At 39.9% G+C, this 18,119-nt stretch overlaps 1 protein-coding gene across 6 annotated transcripts; it reads left to right on the top strand.

Annotated features, from left to right (window-relative positions):
• The first annotated feature begins 3,829 nt into the window (after nt 1–3,829).
• Nucleotides 3,830–17,323, top strand: LOC121883501 (trichohyalin-like). Of its 6 annotated transcripts, XM_042391788.1 has the most exons (9): nt 3,830–5,678; nt 5,901–5,998; nt 6,967–9,490; nt 10,460–11,283; nt 11,791–11,949; nt 12,258–12,635; nt 12,734–13,271; nt 13,349–13,419; nt 13,502–17,323. In XM_042391788.1, exon 9 carries the CDS (start codon nt 14,894–14,896, stop codon nt 16,595–16,597), a length of 1,704 nt encoding a protein of 567 aa, XP_042247722.1. In that variant the 5' UTR covers nt 3,830–5,678; nt 5,901–5,998; nt 6,967–9,490; nt 10,460–11,283; nt 11,791–11,949; nt 12,258–12,635; nt 12,734–13,271; nt 13,349–13,419; nt 13,502–14,893; the 3' UTR covers nt 16,598–17,323. The 6 variants fall into 6 exon arrangements, with proteins under 6 accessions (XP_042247722.1, XP_042247720.1, XP_042247726.1 ...); XM_042391786.1 differs by having other exon boundaries at nt 10,460–10,586; nt 12,734–17,323; XM_042391792.1 differs by having other exon boundaries at nt 12,570–12,635; nt 12,734–17,323.
• The last annotated feature ends 796 nt before the right edge of the window (nt 17,324–18,119 follow it).

Raw genomic sequence — 18,119 nt, 5'->3', positions numbered from 1 at the left:
ATTTTTGTCATTTAGATGACAAACAAGTATTTTTAGTGTTTTGGTTTCTATTACGACTCCTTGTATCCATACAGTTACAATGACGTTAATAACATACTAGGGATGTGCCTAAATATAAATACATTATTCAGCAAAGCACAATAGTGGGTTTTTTATGAATTTTGTTTCATACAAATATTTTAAAAATTATTTGTTTTCGGGAAGAAAAAAAAATGCATGTCAAATACCAGCATGCAGGTCGGTTATATCACTATCTCAGTCTCTGTCCTCTGCTCCACTGTTACGTCTATCATCAGGTCTCAATGAGGGGAGTCACATCCACCTGCTACATGACGCACATTTCCTTATCTGGACATCACTCTCGGAGTTGAGGGTGTTCGCTAGAGATAAAGCTCAGCTATAACATACCTGCTCCACTTCCTCCCCCACGATGTTTCCTGCTCCATCCTGGTGTCTGCCAACCCATCTCATTTGCAACATAGCGCAAGAAGTGTTAATATGTAGCATAACTTTAGGAGTTTTGATATAATCCAATCAGGCATGACATGGACAGCATTTAAAAATCCTTTGAATTAAAGATTGTATGTTTTATCTATATTAACTTCAACCACTGCAACAACTCTTTGTTATTGACTATTTTTTACAACACATGGGCAAATACATGTATTTAAACTGATTTTGGTAGCTGACGATGCCACAATCCAACTGTGCTGGGGACAGCTATTTGTCATTTAGCTGGCTAACTAACTATAAGCTGAATATGCTAGCTCGATGTGACAGCGTTAGCAAGCTGCATTTGGCTAATAGTTTGCAGGTAGCCATGTAAAAGTTAATGCAACATACTAACACACTCGACATAATCTCCAGGAATGAAACACTGTAGAGACTACAATGGAAGAAATAACAGCAATATTATTTTGTGTTTTGAACAAATGAACACTCCTTTGTTCGCGTACTGATGAGAGAGGAGGTCTGACGGGGCTGGGGAGGACACCTTCATTGTGACTCTGAATGTGATGTTAAGCACTACTGGACTCTGTGGAGCCCCATCCCCTGGCTGTTTGGGGACGGGGTTCTGCATGGCACTGCTCAGCTCTTTGGATATCACCAGGCCGGACTTCATTGTGCCCTGGTTCAGAGAGACGAAGTCTGGGATAAGCGGCCAATAAGGAGCAAAGTATCACTACCATGACTGAACCCTCCAGCTGGACGGAAGCTCAGCCATGCCCCTGTCTTTGAGTGAGCTGCTGTTGGTTCCGAAAGTGAAATCTGGACCAGGAACAACCAGACCTCTGGACTGGGTCTGACCCACAGAAGCCTTGTTCAGCAGTGAACTGGTCAGCATGGAGTCTCTGACCACACCCACTCGTGATGACGACATGTTTCCTGTGTGACGGACGATGAAGACTGATGATGAAGACTTCTCACAAGGTTTTTGTGTTGTGTTGTGGTTGTCTTCAGGTGTCAAGCCATGTCCTAGGCCCAGCTTCAAACGCTATAAATCTTGGCTAAGTTCACTTTACCCAAGACCTGCAATCTCAGGCAATGTGCCTGTCTGTCAAATATTTGAAATACCCAAACCCAAAAAACTCTTAAGATACCAAATTTTGTGGTTCTCCCACTTACTGTACAGGACTTATAACAAATTGTCCAGGCGGACACTTTGGTTACTATCCCCTATCCCTAACCTAACCCTAACTTGCTTTGGTTAGGGACAGACAATGAAGACTGATGATGAAGACTCCTCACAAGGCTTCTGTGTTGTGTTGTGGTTGTCCTCAGGTGTCGAGCTCCTCTGTTGCTATCAGTGAAAGCCGAGTGATTATGGGTAAGGAGCGTGTGTGACATGATGTTGTCGTGTTAAGGCCTGAACCTTCTTCTGATTCATTATTATTATTATTATTATTATTATTATTATTATTATTATTAATAATAATAATAATAATAACAATATTGTTATAAATCATATACTATACATATATATATATATATAGCACTGAAAATGACTGCAACTCTGCAGAGCACTGAAAATGACTGCAACTCTGCCTAGAAGTGGACGACCTATTAAAATATGATAATTCAGGTAAAAGCCAACCCAAACATAACATCTAGGGATTTCAGTAAAATTAAACACTAAAGTAATTAATCAATGTTAACTTAATAAGTGCGCCTCTGACTGGCATTTTACAAATACCTGTGTAAACACACATTGTGGGAAATGGCGTACGCATGATTTTTGTGCGTACATATCGTTTAAACATCTGGCCCCTAGTGGGCAGGCAGAGCCAGAGAGGTTAAACTGAATTTATTACTTTGCTGTGATGGAAATAGGAAAATGAGAAATGTTATGGTTATATAACATAGATCAAAAATAAAATATTGGATAAAATTAGAACACTGTAGACATAATTCTTTGCTAAAATATTTTAAACCATGGAGAGGGAAAATTTACTATTAATCACTTACTCTGGTACATTATATTTGATTCACAGATATTTGATTCATAAGCTTTTGTTTATGACATAATATAAATTTATCCTATCATTAACCGATATTGTACATGTAAACAAACTTTTCACACCTGCAAATTCCCACAATTATAACAACTCATATATACCAGTTGTATAATGGTAGTCTGTGCCATGAGCAATTGATTAATTTTCCTTTGTCCCCAGTCTTATTTAGTGTTTTCCGTGGTGGGGCTACCCAGCTTTTATTGTGCCTTTAGCAAAATAATTCTGCATCACAGTGTCTTGGTTATGTTTTGTGTGAGAGGAAATGTCGAGAGTGATGATCATCCTTATAAAATTATCTTTGAATAAGGACACTCTATCTTTTTGCAAAGGTCAGAGAAGCATGTAGGGAGTTGATGGAGGGCCAGTTGACAGGAAGTAAGGAAGCATGTCAGGAACTGGAAGAAAGTCAGGTCAGTGAAAGGGCATTTGTGAGCAAAGGCACAGTCACTGAAGACATAGGTAATGTGACAGTCGTCATCAATGACCATTCATACTGTACAGCAGTACATGACTTCAGTCTGCTGGGTAGCATCCCAATGCCAAGGGCTTCATTACCACAGCAGAGTGAGGTATCATTGAAGTGCCTGAGCAGTGAGGGGTCAGTCCATGAGAAAAAGTGCAGAAGACATGAGCTTAGATGAGCCTGATGATGACTTTCAACTGAGTGAAGAAGAAATGGAAATTAGCTTGACTGATGTAGAGGACGAGGAGTCAGATCTCTCAGAAGACAGAAAGAGCATTGTATCTACTTAAGAGCTACTGAAACTGTTCACTGTGTATCACTGGGAGAATTGTGGAAAATGTCTTGTGGAGCTGCCCAGTTTCAAAAAGTGGATGTGGAATAAAGGTGAAGACAGAGTGTATCGATGGTCACTGCTATACCTGGGGTGTAATGGAGTGCAATGTGACAGTACCTGCAGCAGTGTTGCAGGTACACCTTACAGGGAGCCACTGAGAAGTTCAGTTGCAGCAAGATTCAACAGGCACCATGCAAAGGCCCGTTCTGTCATTGAAAGGACATTTGGCATTATGGAGACCAGGTGGTGATCAATATTTTTCAAGGCTCTGGAAGTGCACCCTGCTTTTGCAGTGAAGGTCATTGCTTGTTGTGCCATTTTGCACAACTTCTGCCTCAGAGTTGGAGACACACTTGCCTGTGGAAGAAGCACTGGGGCTCGATGATGGAGGTGGTCAGCTTCAGCCAGACCTGCAGTGTGGGCAACAGTTGCGTACGTGCATTGCTGCTGCTCTCTCAGCACCAACCGACAACACTCCTCCAATTCTTCATGACCATGACTATTATTAAAGAGACATGATAAAGTCAAGTCAAAAACTCATTCACACGTTTTTTTTGGTTAATAACTATTGTTAATAGTAATTAACAATATAGCATTTGATCTTTAACTTCTTCATAACATTGTTAAATGTTGTACCCAGAAGTTATTTTAAGTACCCCAAAATTATAAAGAAACAATGTAGTTTGCCTGTTTGTAGGTATTAAGGTCATTTTGAAATAAAATCACATCAGATTTATTAAGCACTGCAGAAGTCATCACTCCGTCTTCCCTGAAACATCCAGATTTTTGCTCAATTTTATGATCATACCGTAAAAAAATAAATTAATAATAATAACTTCTCTTTAAATTCCTCCCAAACATCCAGATTATTGCTCAGTAGGTCGTACATACCCTGCAACAGTAATAGAACAGGTACCCCATATTTAAAAAAGAATTACAGATCTTCACATCTTGTTCCCCTGTACTTACATATATGTACTGGTATATACTGTACTGGTACAAAAGCTTACACGGTAACTGTGGGGTAATTATTCTGTATGTTGCGGGCTGTAATCTAAAGTGTTACCAAAATATTTGTAGTGCACAATTCATGTAGGGCTCATTTCGAATGCAAAGACAATAGTCAGAGAACAGTAACTGTATCTCTTTCAGATCTTTTAGTGCCTCCAGTTGTAGGTAAGAATCCTGTTGTTGAGTGTTTTTCAAATGCCGAAAACTTATTTGTAATGTAAAACTGTGCTGTAACTTGATAGAAATTCAAAGTTCATAGTTTTATAATGTAATGACATAATATCAAATAAAATTTTTGGTCAGAACAATATTCTATATACAAGGCAATTTTGTCATGTAATGATCCAACATTTAGGTCCAGCTTCAGTGGAGGGTTTATAACATACTGCTGTTCAGAAAATGATGATATACAGAGATGGTTTTAAAACTTATTTTACAGAGGTTCACAGTTCCTGCTTCTCATTAGTCTAATCAAACTACCAGTAGAACTCCTATTGTAACATATTTTCTCATCAACCATTATCATCTCATCAACCAAACAATGTTTAAAATGACTGATGGTCTGATGACTGTTATGGCTTAAGTTTTCCTTCCTTCTATACACAAAGGAGGGAAGAGAATCTTTGAAAACACATTTTTATAGGCTAACTTTGAATGTACAGTAATTTGTGGGTTTATTATATAGATTTTATTAAATTTGTCACAAAAAATAATTTCAATATCCCTCTTGCTTTGTGCTGCTTTAGTTTTTCCATTTATGTGACAGCATTCAATCCTATTGAGTTGTGTTGATGTGTGTTAAAAAACAATGCTAAGTCTGATCTAGACTTCAAAGTGCACAACCCCAATGGGTCAGTACAGGAAGTTGTTCACAGGTTTTTTCTCATGTGAGGAAGAGAAAAAGAAAGGACAGTGATGTTGCAGGAACACCCATAAAAAAGATCAAGGATTGCAACTTCACCCACTCCACTGAACCCTGCAACAAGATGCACGAGGATGTCAGTGTGAGGAAGAGATGGGCTGGTGATGATGAAAAAAATGAAGCCTAGTGAAGCGTCAGTGGAGGATTTCACAAAACAGTGGGGCAAGAAAAAGGCCAGCGTTGACACCAGGACATCAGAAAAAAAAAGATGAGGTGTAGCAATGGCACCAGCATCAGTATCCAGCCCTAATGTATCCAGCTCTACTGCATCCAACGCTACTGGACCCAGCCCTAGTTAAACCAGCGCTATGGAATCCAGCAAGAAAGTGATAGAGGACGAGAAGGATGATGACATCAGCCATATCTTTAACGACGCCTCACTGGAGGAGGAGAAAATCTTTGAGATGGCCTCCTCAGGAAACACAAGCAGAGGTGGGCTGATATAAAGTTAGCGAAATATTAGTTTGTGCTGCTACTGCTGTGTAAGCTAAGTGAAGACACTCTGCCTGCACCTTCCACAAGAGATTACTTTTAGCCTGACCTTTGCATTCAGGGTTATAGTTAAGAATAAAATCAGGATTGGTTAGGAGAAGGGTTAGAAGTAAAAACATGAGAATAAGTAAAACAAATCTCCCTGTGTGTGTTTGTGTGTAGCTGTTTGAGGACAAGTGTCTCCATCATGCTGCGATCGGTTCAGGAGGCTTCGGCTCAGTGCCGCTCATGCCGGCTTCCGTAACGAAGACTCTTTACCAGTAAGTCTTACAAACACATGCTCATACACACAATTTAACTATGCTTTACTTACTAGGTGGTGAGAGTGCTCCCATCTGCAGATGGAAGTGATGCCATTCCATCCTCTCTTGAGCTCCTCTCTGCTCCTCCTCCCCATCTGTATGCATTCATTTACCATTAATGCTTGTTACTAACTTGGCTTCTTCACAATGAGTTATGAGCAGACTGATGGTGAATATTTGATATAATTATTGCAAAAATGTGTCTGGATTTGGCCATATTGACATATTGAAGCTTTCTGTTTAAAACCTCAGCAAAAATGTAAGCAGCTATGATTTCACCAGCATAATATCTAAACCTTCAAAATGGCTGCAGATGAAGACAGACTGGCAACTGGAAAGTTTTGTGTTGAAAATGGAGGAAAGTCACACAGCAGATCATATTTCACAAACACTGAAAGAAATGATTTCTGACTAGGACATTCTGGGTATTAAGATAATTTCTGTTGTTCTTGACAATGCAACAAATATGGTTGTTTGCACCGATCAACTGGCCCAGGACCCATCATGGGGTAATGTGGAGGAAGTCCGTTGTGCGGGGCACACTCTACAGCTGTGCATTAACAGTGCATTAAAGCAAGATCTTGTGTGTGGCACTGTTGCTGCTGCAAGGCAAATTGTTTCTCAATTCAAAAAAGCACAAAGGTCACCACAGCACTTGCAGAAAATCAGAGAGAACAGAATTTGGCTGGGCATAAACTAATGCAAGATGTTGCGACTCAGTGGAATTCTGTCTATTTGATGCTTGATCACCCGATCAAGCATGAATCATTTAATAGACAAAGTATAATAGTCAATTTAATAAACAAATAAATTGTAGGAATAAATAGTCAAACAGACAAAAATTATAAGAATAAATAGTCAATTAAACAGACAAATAAATTATAATAAATAGTCAATCTAATCAATTTCATAAATATCCTTTTCAGATTGGTGCAAGATGTGTGCACGATGCCAGGGTCCTCAGGTGCAGCCCCTCTATGTGCACCAGCTGTATCCCAGGGTATCCCCGCTTGGCTCAGCCTATTTGTCTGATGACCCCATTTCGTGAGCCTGTCTGGAATGCTGTTGAGGGCAGGTACAACACAAGGCTGTCCAGGGCAAGGTGTCCTATTCTAATTTAATTCTATATTTTTTGTTTGTTTTTCTTGTACGGATGTTGCTCTGCACTTTACGGCATGCTCAAACACAATTTGAAAATAACACATGCACACATGCAATTTTAGCCGATTTAATTTGATTTGCTGACATTGTGAAATTGTTTAGCCATAAGATTAGGCCTATTTACAGTACTAAGAACCCATTAGATCTCTCTGCAGTTATTTGGTATTTATTAGGTTTATCCCATTCTATTTAATCCAACATATTGTTGTACATTTTATTCTACTTTGCGTTCACATTGTTCTGCTCTTCATGGCATTAAAATGTTCCTTTTATGCTAATGTTAAAGAATCGTTTAATGTTTATTCCATATTGTCTTTAATTTATAGTTTGTAGAGATTCACCTTAATTTAAAAATATAAAAATTCAAGGCATGTGTTAGCCCATTTATTATTTAAACCTATGTTTTGCAATGGTCATTTTTTTATATGCCACTTTGTTTGATGTTTGATATGCCAACACTTGACAGTGGCCTTGTTTAGGTCATTTCATTATCAGATTGTTTCTGTGTTGAAAAAAAAAAAAAGTTTTGTACCTACCTATTCTGGTTTTTCTTTTACTGTAAACTATGGGCCTTCTATATTCTAAATGGGCATATTTATTGTTGTTATAAGGTTACCATAAGGGAGACTTTTCAAATAATGAGTGAGAAAAGGATGGATACAATACAAATGACTGATTCTTTTGCAGGTTCATGTCTGTACTGGTACGTACTACCTCAACCTGAAGTCCAACACTAACAAAAGCCCTTGCTTTCTCCGACTGTACAGAGTGACTGTCCTGATAAAATTAAAAATAAAGAAATAAAAAACAAGGATGAAATCTTGTGATTAAATGTTGAGTAAAGTAGCGGTTATAGTTTTTTAACAAATGTACAACAAATGAGAAAAAACAATTCAGCTTCTGTGCTCCCGAGTATCAACTCCTGAGCATCAACTGACAAAAAAAAAAGTGGTGTAGGCACGAAAGATACGTCCAACTGAAATATATTAGTTTGAAAGTCTTGCTGAGTGTCATGAATAAAATGGAAAATTCGTGTCCATGTACACAAATCTGTAGATTAAATTGTGTGACTATTTAACAAACTGCTGTGAGACTGGGCTGCGCCTCGACTGCTGTGCTGAAATCGTTCAGTACCACAAATCCGTAAACTAGACTACACTTGACTGCTGTGCTGAGACCATTCAGTACCAAAAATCCGTAAACTAGACTACACTTGACGGCTGTGCTGAGACCATTCAGTACCAAAAATCTGTAAACTAGACTCAACTCGACTGCTGTACTGACATCATTCAGTACTAAAAACCCGTAAACTAGACTTAACTGCTACTGATAGTGGGTCTCGTACAGACTTGCTGCCCTCAACACATCCTGTACATAGTGATTTGCTGCTGAATACTGAAAAATACTGAAGAGAAACTCACAGCTTGTTAGCCTGTTAGCTTGTTAGCCTGTAGACAGTAGACTCAGTGCTTGTTAGCCTGTAGACAGTAGACTAAGTACTTGTTAGCCTGTTAGCTTGTTAGCCTGTAGACAGTAGACTCAGTGCTTGTTAGCCTGTAGACAGTAGACTAAGTACTTGTTAGCCTGTTAGTCTGTAGACAGTAGACTATGTGCTTGTTAGCCTGTTAGCTTGTTAGCCTGTAGACAGTTGACTCAGTGCTTGTTAGACTGTAGACAGTAGACTAAGTGCTTGTTAGCCTGTTAGCTTGTTAGCCTGTAGACAGTTGACTAAGCGCTTGTTAGCCTGTTAGCCACATCCAATTTCAATCTCTGCTCCTCCCTTAGAGATGTAGTGAAAGCCTGCTACCTCTCGTGAATGACAGTTTCTCCCTGTCTTTTTTTGTTTCTGGAGCTTCCTGAACCACTCTGACTGCTCTGATTTTCTCTCCTGCGGCTTTCTTTCACTTTCTCATTTTTCAATATTGGTTTTCTGTTCCCATCTCTGGTCTTGCAGTCTCTCTTTCATCATCAGCAGCTTTTTTATTGTCTTAGCTGATATTGAGCTAGTGAAGGTTTTGCAGTCTCCTCTCATGGATCCTCTCCTGCTTCCCCGGGGCTTCTTCCTGTCTAACCTTCATCTGTTCATTTCTGTCTGCCACTTCCTGCCTGTTGTACCGTTAGGCTCTTTCCTCAGAGATGTAGTGAGAGCCAGTGCCGTATAAAGAGAGAGTCGTGTCAACGGAAGTTCAAAATGCTCGTCACGTGATTCATGTAGACTTCAGATAGTTCCCGGAAGTTCTCGGCGGGAAATTTGAAAGCATATAGACCGAGACAGAACTGCATTTTTTGGTAATTAGTAGTCAATACATGCATTGATTTTCAATATTTATATAGTGTATATATATATTTATATATTCATACAACACACCAACATGTGTATGTAGTTACATCAGTATGTTTGTTTAAAATGTAAAATTCGTTAAGATTTGAGGATTCGTGTGAACTTCTGTTACCTGCCTTGTTGACATATTTTAGGCTAACCTTACCCTGGTTAAGAGCATATTGTTCTTGTTTATTGCTTTGAATTTTTTAAATTATGTTCTTAAAGTTGTATGGTAGTCAAGACCAATCACATCCTGATGGTTATTGATATATTTAAAGGGAGGGAAAGGGATGTTTCAAAATTCATTTCTACCACTTCTTTTATTCATAGTGGTTTGAGTAATCCCATGGTAACTGAGAGCCTATGTAATCTTAATGATTTATGTAATCTTTGGCTTTCACATAGGATAGACGACCAACAGGTGACTATTAATAATCATCAACTTACAGCACAATAGGTCAATGGACTAGCAGCAGTGGCACAATGATGTTACGCGTGTTGTCTTAGGAAATCCATTGCAAATAAGTGGAATTAAATTAATCTTTCTGTATACAATTCTTATGCACCCCTGCACTTATTAATATATACATTGATACATAATATATTCAAATTCAAAACAACTTTATCCACTTTTTGCATGCAAAAGGCAGAAGTTTCTCTTTTGCTTGTATGTGGAGAAATCTGCTATTAAAAAGGGTGCATCATGAAGGTACAAATCACATCCAGGCAGGACACATTTAAGCACATATGTTTAGACACATAATCATATATTTAATGTATCCTTTGTCTTTTTACTATGCGCTTATTTGCCACAATGAATTCATTAAAAAATCTCTCGTTTTACATAAATAGCATGTCAAATAGTTTGTGCCCTTTCCTCCGTGTTGTCCTTGCATATAATCTCCACCATGGTTTGCTGTGCACCAATCACTCAGAGAAAGGAGCACGAATGTACGGTTTCCCCACTGACACAGGGAGGAGAAAAAAATGGTTGTCTCAAGTCAGAAAGAGCCATCTTACGTTCAATGAAGATTACAACAACAACAACAAAAAATATGTGAGGTAATCATATTCAAACACTGTATTTGCACTTTTTCACAAACAAAGACCACACCACCATCGGGAAGCTTAATGTTTGGAGTCTTCAGGCTCCATTGAATCCCCTGTGGTTCTTGTGATGAAAGAGAGAGTGAGAGAGAGAAAAAGACAGAAGAGAAAGGGTTAGACACAGGCTTGGATGGGAAATTGCCTTGGGAGATGAGGTGTGGTCTCTGTTCCCCAACTTTAGTTATGGAATTTCATTAGTTGTTATCATCAGCAGGTTTTGCTGCTGATGTTTAACAAAGTACAGTATGACAAGTGGCATCAGTTACTGATGTGATATGAATTTGTGTAAAGTTGTCTCATGTTCTTGGTTGTCTTTTGGATATGTTATGAGTGTATACAAATTGAAAAAGTATAAAGTATTCCCTAATACTGTGCATTTAACCACTATGGAATATGTCAGTGGGTAGACAAAACTGAGTTGTTATGTGTGAGAAGTAAATTCACGTCGATCTGCAGGCACATTTTGAGGCAGACCAGTTTGTCAAGACCAAAAAGGGCAAGACTAGGCTAAGAGCAGATGCTATTCCCACAATCTTTGCGTATCGCCCTGTGGTCAAAAAGTGGAGGGCCCCTGCACCATGATGCACCCCTGCACCTATAAGTATAGAGCCTATAGCTGCTGATCACAGTTATAGTGTTAAAGGTGATACAGGTATAATAATCTATATAATATTAAATGAAGTGTCATGGCATTTGTGGTTAGTCTGCCTAATGCCTTAATTTGGTCTTTTGAAAAAGTTTTCTTTAATTTTTTTGTCCCTAATTTTCATTGTCTTCTTGAGAGCTGGATTTTCCTCTCTTATTTTTCATAGTGCTGCTTTTGCTCTTTTAGTGACTTTTTCTTGTCTTATCTTGGATCTGATTGACTGGCTGCTGGCTGATTGGGTGGTGTCAGCTCTCCCTGTCTCTCCTCACTAGCCATGTCCCCTCTTTCTTCTAGCTCACTTTCCCCTGTCTCAGTCTCCTCATCCCTTCTTCCTCAATCTTTGAAACTGACAGTTAATTTTGAACTATTCAAAATAATATATGTATATACATGGGCCATTCTACCGGCCCACAACTGCACTACTGCTGTCCCACAACCAAAACACAAATTTAAAAAGCATTTAAGTATGCGAATCTTAGATGTTTACTAAGATCATTCTATTATCTATTGAAGGCTGAAGTTGACATCAGACCAGTCAAAATGTTCTCCAAGATTGAAGACTCGGCTGGATGTACATAAGTACAGACTTCCTTACCATGTCGGAAAGACTCTTCTTTTTCACAACACCTTCATGCAGGATGTGGAAGCGGGGCAAGCACAGAGGAATGCAAGGTAGGCTAACTGTTAACCCACACAAACCAGCAGTTCCAACAATCATGTTGTCTAATGTTCTCTGGACAGTAAAATGGATTATATAACTCCTCCATCAGTGCTGGTCACTCGTTGACATGCAAGAGCTGTCTACATCCAACTGAGACACGCACTTTAAAGCACTGCGCTGCTAACTGCTCGTTCTTTTTTTGTTTTGTTTTGTTTTTTTCTCTAGGAATTTATATGTTTTTATCATTTTTTTAAGGCAAGTTTTAGATATACAGTATATTGTCATTCTTTGTTGTTGCACTGCTGTGGGCTGGAATGAGACATCATCATCATAACAGCTGACAAGAGGGAGACTAACAGGAACTTGGTTGCAATGGAGAAGGAGGGATTCATTAGAACAATGAACCAACTGAAAGACATGATGCACTTACGCGTACCTTCAAATGAAGGCCCTGAAGGGTGAGTCTATACTGACCCATACCTTGGACATGTGGCATGGAGCAAAAGACTTGGCCAAGAAAATACATGCAGTAAGATTGTGATCATCATCAGGTCTAACTGTGCTCTGACAAACTGAATTAACACACGCTAAAATATATGAAGTAAGAGGGTCTGACTTGTTCCCTTTCTAGGCTGGAGTGGTGAAAAGTCAAACAGAAATACTTGACTGGATGAAAGACATCAATCACTGTATCACTGTATGTATACACTGTTGAACATGAAGCTACATGAAGACAGTGGCTGTTCCTTAATGGCAGTGGTAATGTAATAGTATAATATGTTTTTCTGGTTTCAGAGCCTATGGCGAGGTATACTCCATCATGTGACAGACGTGTCACGAGTGGACTTTTGGGAGCTGCCTGCATGACCCACTGAACAAGGAGGACCCTGAAAAGGCCTGGCCTGGATGCAGAAAGTTCCTCCAGCCCACCTGGCACTCACTGAAGTCATCCTAAACCCACACTGGCTGAAAGACATGCCAGAGCATTTAAACTTCAGGTTTATCAGGTTTTTTCATAATTCACAAAACAATGTAATAATGTAATGAACTTGCATTACTGTCTTTATAAAAAAAAACAACAACATATATCTTAATAGGCAAACTTCTCCTATCAAAGATTGAAGCATTGTGTAAAGATATTACTGATTTTTTTTTGTTTTTACTTCGGACAACATCTGACCTGGAGACCTTCCACAATTATGTGCTGATGTATGCAAGCAAACACTTCTCCTTCTCTTCCCCCAGTGTATAAAGTAAGAACTTTGCTTGCTGCATTAGATTACAACCACCACAACAGCAGACCACCAGTGTTGACCAAAGATGGCAACAGAGTGTATGTCATACCATATTATTCCATAGTTGTATTGTTGTTGTTTTTTTGTGGGTAAATGCTTTGTGTATCTGGTATAGTTGTTCTGCAAAGTGGGGCTTTGCTGATGTGATGCTGGCTTTACACCTGTGGTCTCCCCAGATACTAGAAGGTATACAACAAGAAGTCACAGATGTATAGCCTGTACACCATTAAGAGTCACAAAACCAACACTTAACATCCCTGACCTACAGAGAGCTATCGTTGGGAAACATTTGGGGTAGATGATCCAAGGAGACATGGCCTTCTCCCAGCTATAGAGCCACCAACAATGGAAGAATTGCTCCAGAGCCATGTCCCCAGAGGAGAGGTAAACTGAAAAAATGTATGTAGTTAGACACACAACTGCTGCTAATCACTGTCATGTCTTTTCTACCCTGTGTCCTGAAGAAAGAACAACTTGGAAGGACTTCTGCTGACAGACCATTCCATCAATTTTTATTATCAAGCTTTTTGTAAATATTTTTTTGCATTTGTAAAGGAACATAAGTAAATAAACACTAGATGATATATTGTTGAAGAAAGCTATTGACATCTTTTATTAGCTGTTGTAATATAGCAGTTCTTGTCCACAAATTTTAAAAGCTGTAAAGACATAAATACAAATAAATTATATGGCTAAAAATGTATCATAGCCGGCCAGAGATGAATTCTGTATAATCAACATTAGGACCTGGATATATGTCCTGTATATGCCACACGCAACAGCTTGGGATGACAACTCGGTGACCAGCCCTCAGTTGACCAGGCTGCCTGTCTGTATGCTGCATGTTTGTAGTTGCTGTTGTGTTGACCGGATTTTTGACCTGCTCCTGAAGGAGCTCATCTTGCACTTCAGGAAAGGGGCTCCCCCCCCTCTGCAGTCCCTGACCATCATCCTCAGAGAGCCCCATCACCCAGGTGGAGGAACACAGGCTACAACCTGAGACACCACCTGCTACACTGCAGAACTTCCCAACTTTTCCTTCCACCTGCTGTTCCAGTACTTCAGTGGAGCAACAGGTGGAAGTTCTGTAAATAATTCCTGGAGTGCTGTTAATAACTGGTAAATAATATAAGTAATATCTCACAGATCTTGCTGTCTTATTTTTTTTAAATTTATCTAAATTTAATTTATTATAAATTTCTTTCTTTTTTTAATCTGACTGAATGAATCGCACAAGAATTCACTGAGCCTGTGCAAATGGCCAAAAAGTCTCTTGAATCTTGAAATATTTTTTTAAGCTATGATGTCATATTGTTAATCAGTTTTGTTAATAAAGTTTTTTTAATAATTAAAATGGTTTGAAAAAAAACCAGCCAGTATGAGATGATGTCACAAATAAGTGTAGGGTGTAAAGAATGTGATGATGTCAACACTAAGAAGTACAAGATCAAAGAGGCAGAATGTGATGATGTCACCAAGAAGTGCAAGATCAAAGCTTTAATCTTCAAGACAGAAACGAGCCTTCTCAACAGCAAGAGATCTGTTATAACCTTTCAGTAGCTCAACATCAGCAAAGACAGAAGGAAATATCCGCCAAAAGAGACTGTTGGACCAGATAGACGAGCAGAACACCAAAACTGACTCTTTGGATAGTGAGAAAATGTTGCTGCGAAGAAAAGCTATGCAGTTAGAAATGTCGAGGAAACTCCAGAACTCCAGAAGAGAGTTTGTTGAGGAGAATACGGCAGCCACTATGATGCAGCAGGCTGTAACTTCATCTCTGAGGGAGGAGCAGAGATTTAGATCGACCTCATCTAGACGAGAAGCTGTGCGATGCGAGAATGCAGAAGTCCAGAGCAACCAGGACTGGCTACAGGCTCAGACACAGCCTGACAGCTTGCTTGTTAAGTTACAGGAGGCAAAAAAAATTGAGCAGGCAAGACAGGAGTATCTCAACAGGCTTGCTGCAGATGAGGTAACACTAAAGAGGCAGGTAAGGCAACAGATGGACGCAAACAGTGCCTTCAGGACCCACATGCAGTGGGATAATGAGGCACTCATAGATTTGAAGAGACGAAAGGAAAAAATCGCTCAACATTTAGACAGAAAATTTGAGGAAGAAATGAGGGCTAGAGAGGAAGAAGCTCTGCGGCAGGAGAAGGAGCGGATCCATCAAAGAAAACTCAAAAACCTTTCAGTAGCTGAATATCTGAAAAGACAAATGGATGAAAAAAAGCTGCTGAAAGAGAGAGAGACAATGCAGGACCAGAGAGCCGAGCACAGAGCCAGAATGAATAGGTTGGAAAATGAGAAGAAGCTGCAGCAAAGAAAGATGGAGCAGATAGAGAGGTTCAGGAAGCTCCAGAACCCTAAAGAGATCGTTAGGGAAAATCTGGCAGCTTTGAAGAGGGAGCAGGCTATAACCACATCTCTGAGGGACGAGCAGAGATTGAACTCAGCTGTGGCTAAGCAAGAAGCTGAAATGGAAAAGCGGCAGAGAGATAAGGAGGAGAAGAGGGCTGCTGTACTGATGTCCATTTCAGCTCACCGTGAGGAGACGATAAAAGAGAGAGAACAGCGTGAGAGGGAAGAGCTACAGAGCGACCAGGACTGGCTTCAGGCTCAGAAAGAGGCTGCCAGGTTGTTTGATATAAAGGAAAAATTGAAGACTCAGAAGATCAGAGAAGAAAAATGTTACTTACACAACTTCAATGCCTCTTTAGCAGCTGAACGACGTGCCCAGTTTCAGCGACAGAAAAAGGAGGAGTATGATGCAGCAGTAAGAAACGCTGAAGAGATTGCTGAGAGGGAGATAAAACACCAGCAGTACATTCAGCGGGAAGTCCGCGCTCTTCAGCAGGCGCCGATCCTTCCCTCTGTGGAAACAGGAAGGCGTGCTTTGGTTGACAGGGAGGTGCCTGGCTGCATTTCAAGAAACGGTGAGGCATTACCCAAACTGGGTACTGCTAAAACCAAGCTTATTAGATTGCGTCAGGAGCAGAATAAGTTGCAGCTGAGTTATAGTGAGGTCGATAAAGGCACTAAAAGATTAACCCATCTCCCTCCCATTTCTAGTGCAGTTAAGCACAATTTAACTGCACAAAATGCAAAGAGAGAAGAGTTTGGTCCCACTTTTAGTAGAGAGAGGTGTAACTACCTCTCTACAGATGACGCGGAGCCATTTCCCAGATACTCCGGTGCCCAGATACTTAAAGAGAGACGTGAACTCTTCAAGAGGGATGTTAAATATGAGGAGACCACAATAACAGATCTCAGAGAGGCCGCCCTGTCCTCTAGACCTGTCCTCCCTAAAATCCGGTGGGCCTCTGGAGTGTCATCCATCCCAAAACTCCCACCCATTTGACATGCAAGCAAGCAGACGTCCAATGTTTAATGGACATGGAGCTCCTTCCTTTCTCGTCACCAACCCACCCTATTCTCCTTCATTTCTCTCCCTCACCTCTCTTATCTCACCCCAGCCTACTTCCCAATTTCCACAGAGGTGCTGATGCCTCACAGCCAGGTCCGGGTTAAGGCCACAACTATCTGTGAGGAGTTTCATGAGCTTTTTCATCCCATGTGTGGGTTTACTCCTGGTACTCCCACATTCCAAACACATACTGGTCAGGTAGGAATTGGACATTCTTAAATTCTAAATAGTAATTAGGCCTATATCAAACAATAATAATAAGAACAGAACAGGCCTTTTTCACAATATGGTAACAGAAAGCAGAAATAGAGAAACTATTTGTCACGCCACTACAAGCTTTTGTAAGCCCCCCATCCCGAGGAGCTCAGTCTGTTCTGATTGGCCAGCTCTTGGGAGCTGCCCCTCAGCAGACATCCGCAGGCTGTGGAGGCTACGTCAACAAACCGTACAACAATTAATAGTCGTAGGATTTCAATACTTTTTCTTGTTCATTACTCAAAATGTCAACTTCTCAAATTCATTCGTACATGTTCGAGCCGGAATCCAATCCGAAATATGAGCGTGGTCAACGCAAACAACACATGGAAAAACCTTAGCAACAACCTTAGCAACCAAGGCTACGGAATAGACAGTCACTTAGGGGCATGTGCAACTATCTGGTTTTTTATTCTGTACATTGCACTGCATCAAATTGTTTTAACTGAAAACAGTTTTTCATATTCATAAATTCACCCTTCAAATAAAGAACAATAGTCTGGTATGTAATTTTTGGGACAGCCAATGTATTTGTAGTTAAGTTGAAGCACTCTATTGAATGTACACAACACCCCACTTTCAAAGTAAGGTTTGAAAACACTGTTCATCTGAAAATTTAAGACAATAAAAATGTAAGCCTCCAGCTGCACAGGGTCAGTCTCATCTCGTATCAGCGTCACCTGGGTGTCATCAAGCTCAGTGTGGCTTCCAGCTGAACATACAAATAAAATGTCAACTCAATTATGTGATAACATCCAATTATTCATTCACCTTTGCAAGAACATAAAATGCTTCAAGATATATATATATGTATACCTACGTTACTTGCCATTAATTGAAACAGAATAATCCTGGATTTAATTATATCTAATAACAAAAATCTTCTCATATGGGGGCCCCTGAGACAAGGTTTTATAAAATGGGGGTCTGCAGCATCATGGGTATTAGTTTTTCTACACAAAAAAAGTTGAGAACCACTGATCTAAATTACCTTTGCATGTGGCATCTCAAATTCTACCTCTTCATGTTCTGGAGCTTGGGGGGAGGGGGTAACTGATATGCTGTTCCTTGCCCTTCAAGGCTGCCTAGATTTGATGATGTTGGCCTGTTCTCTAAAAACAGGTTTAAGAAACCAATGACTTGCAAATCTCCATCTCTGGTTGGGCATCGCTTGGCTCTGCCCCACTTCTCTTTCTTTCCC

The sequence above is a fragment of the Thunnus maccoyii genome, chromosome 18 (assembly GCF_910596095.1).
Source record: "Thunnus maccoyii chromosome 18, fThuMac1.1, whole genome shotgun sequence".
Lineage (NCBI taxonomy): Eukaryota > Metazoa > Chordata > Actinopteri > Scombriformes > Scombridae > Thunnus > Thunnus maccoyii.
The sequence above is the reverse complement of the archived record's forward strand: the minus strand, read 5'-3'. Positions and strand labels throughout refer to the sequence as shown.

Bases quoted from the DNA above. Each gene is read 5' to 3' on its own strand.
- LOC121883501 (XM_042391791.1), top strand. From the start codon at position 14,894: ATGTTGCTGCGAAGAAAAGCTATGCAGTTAGAAATGTCGAGGAAACTC.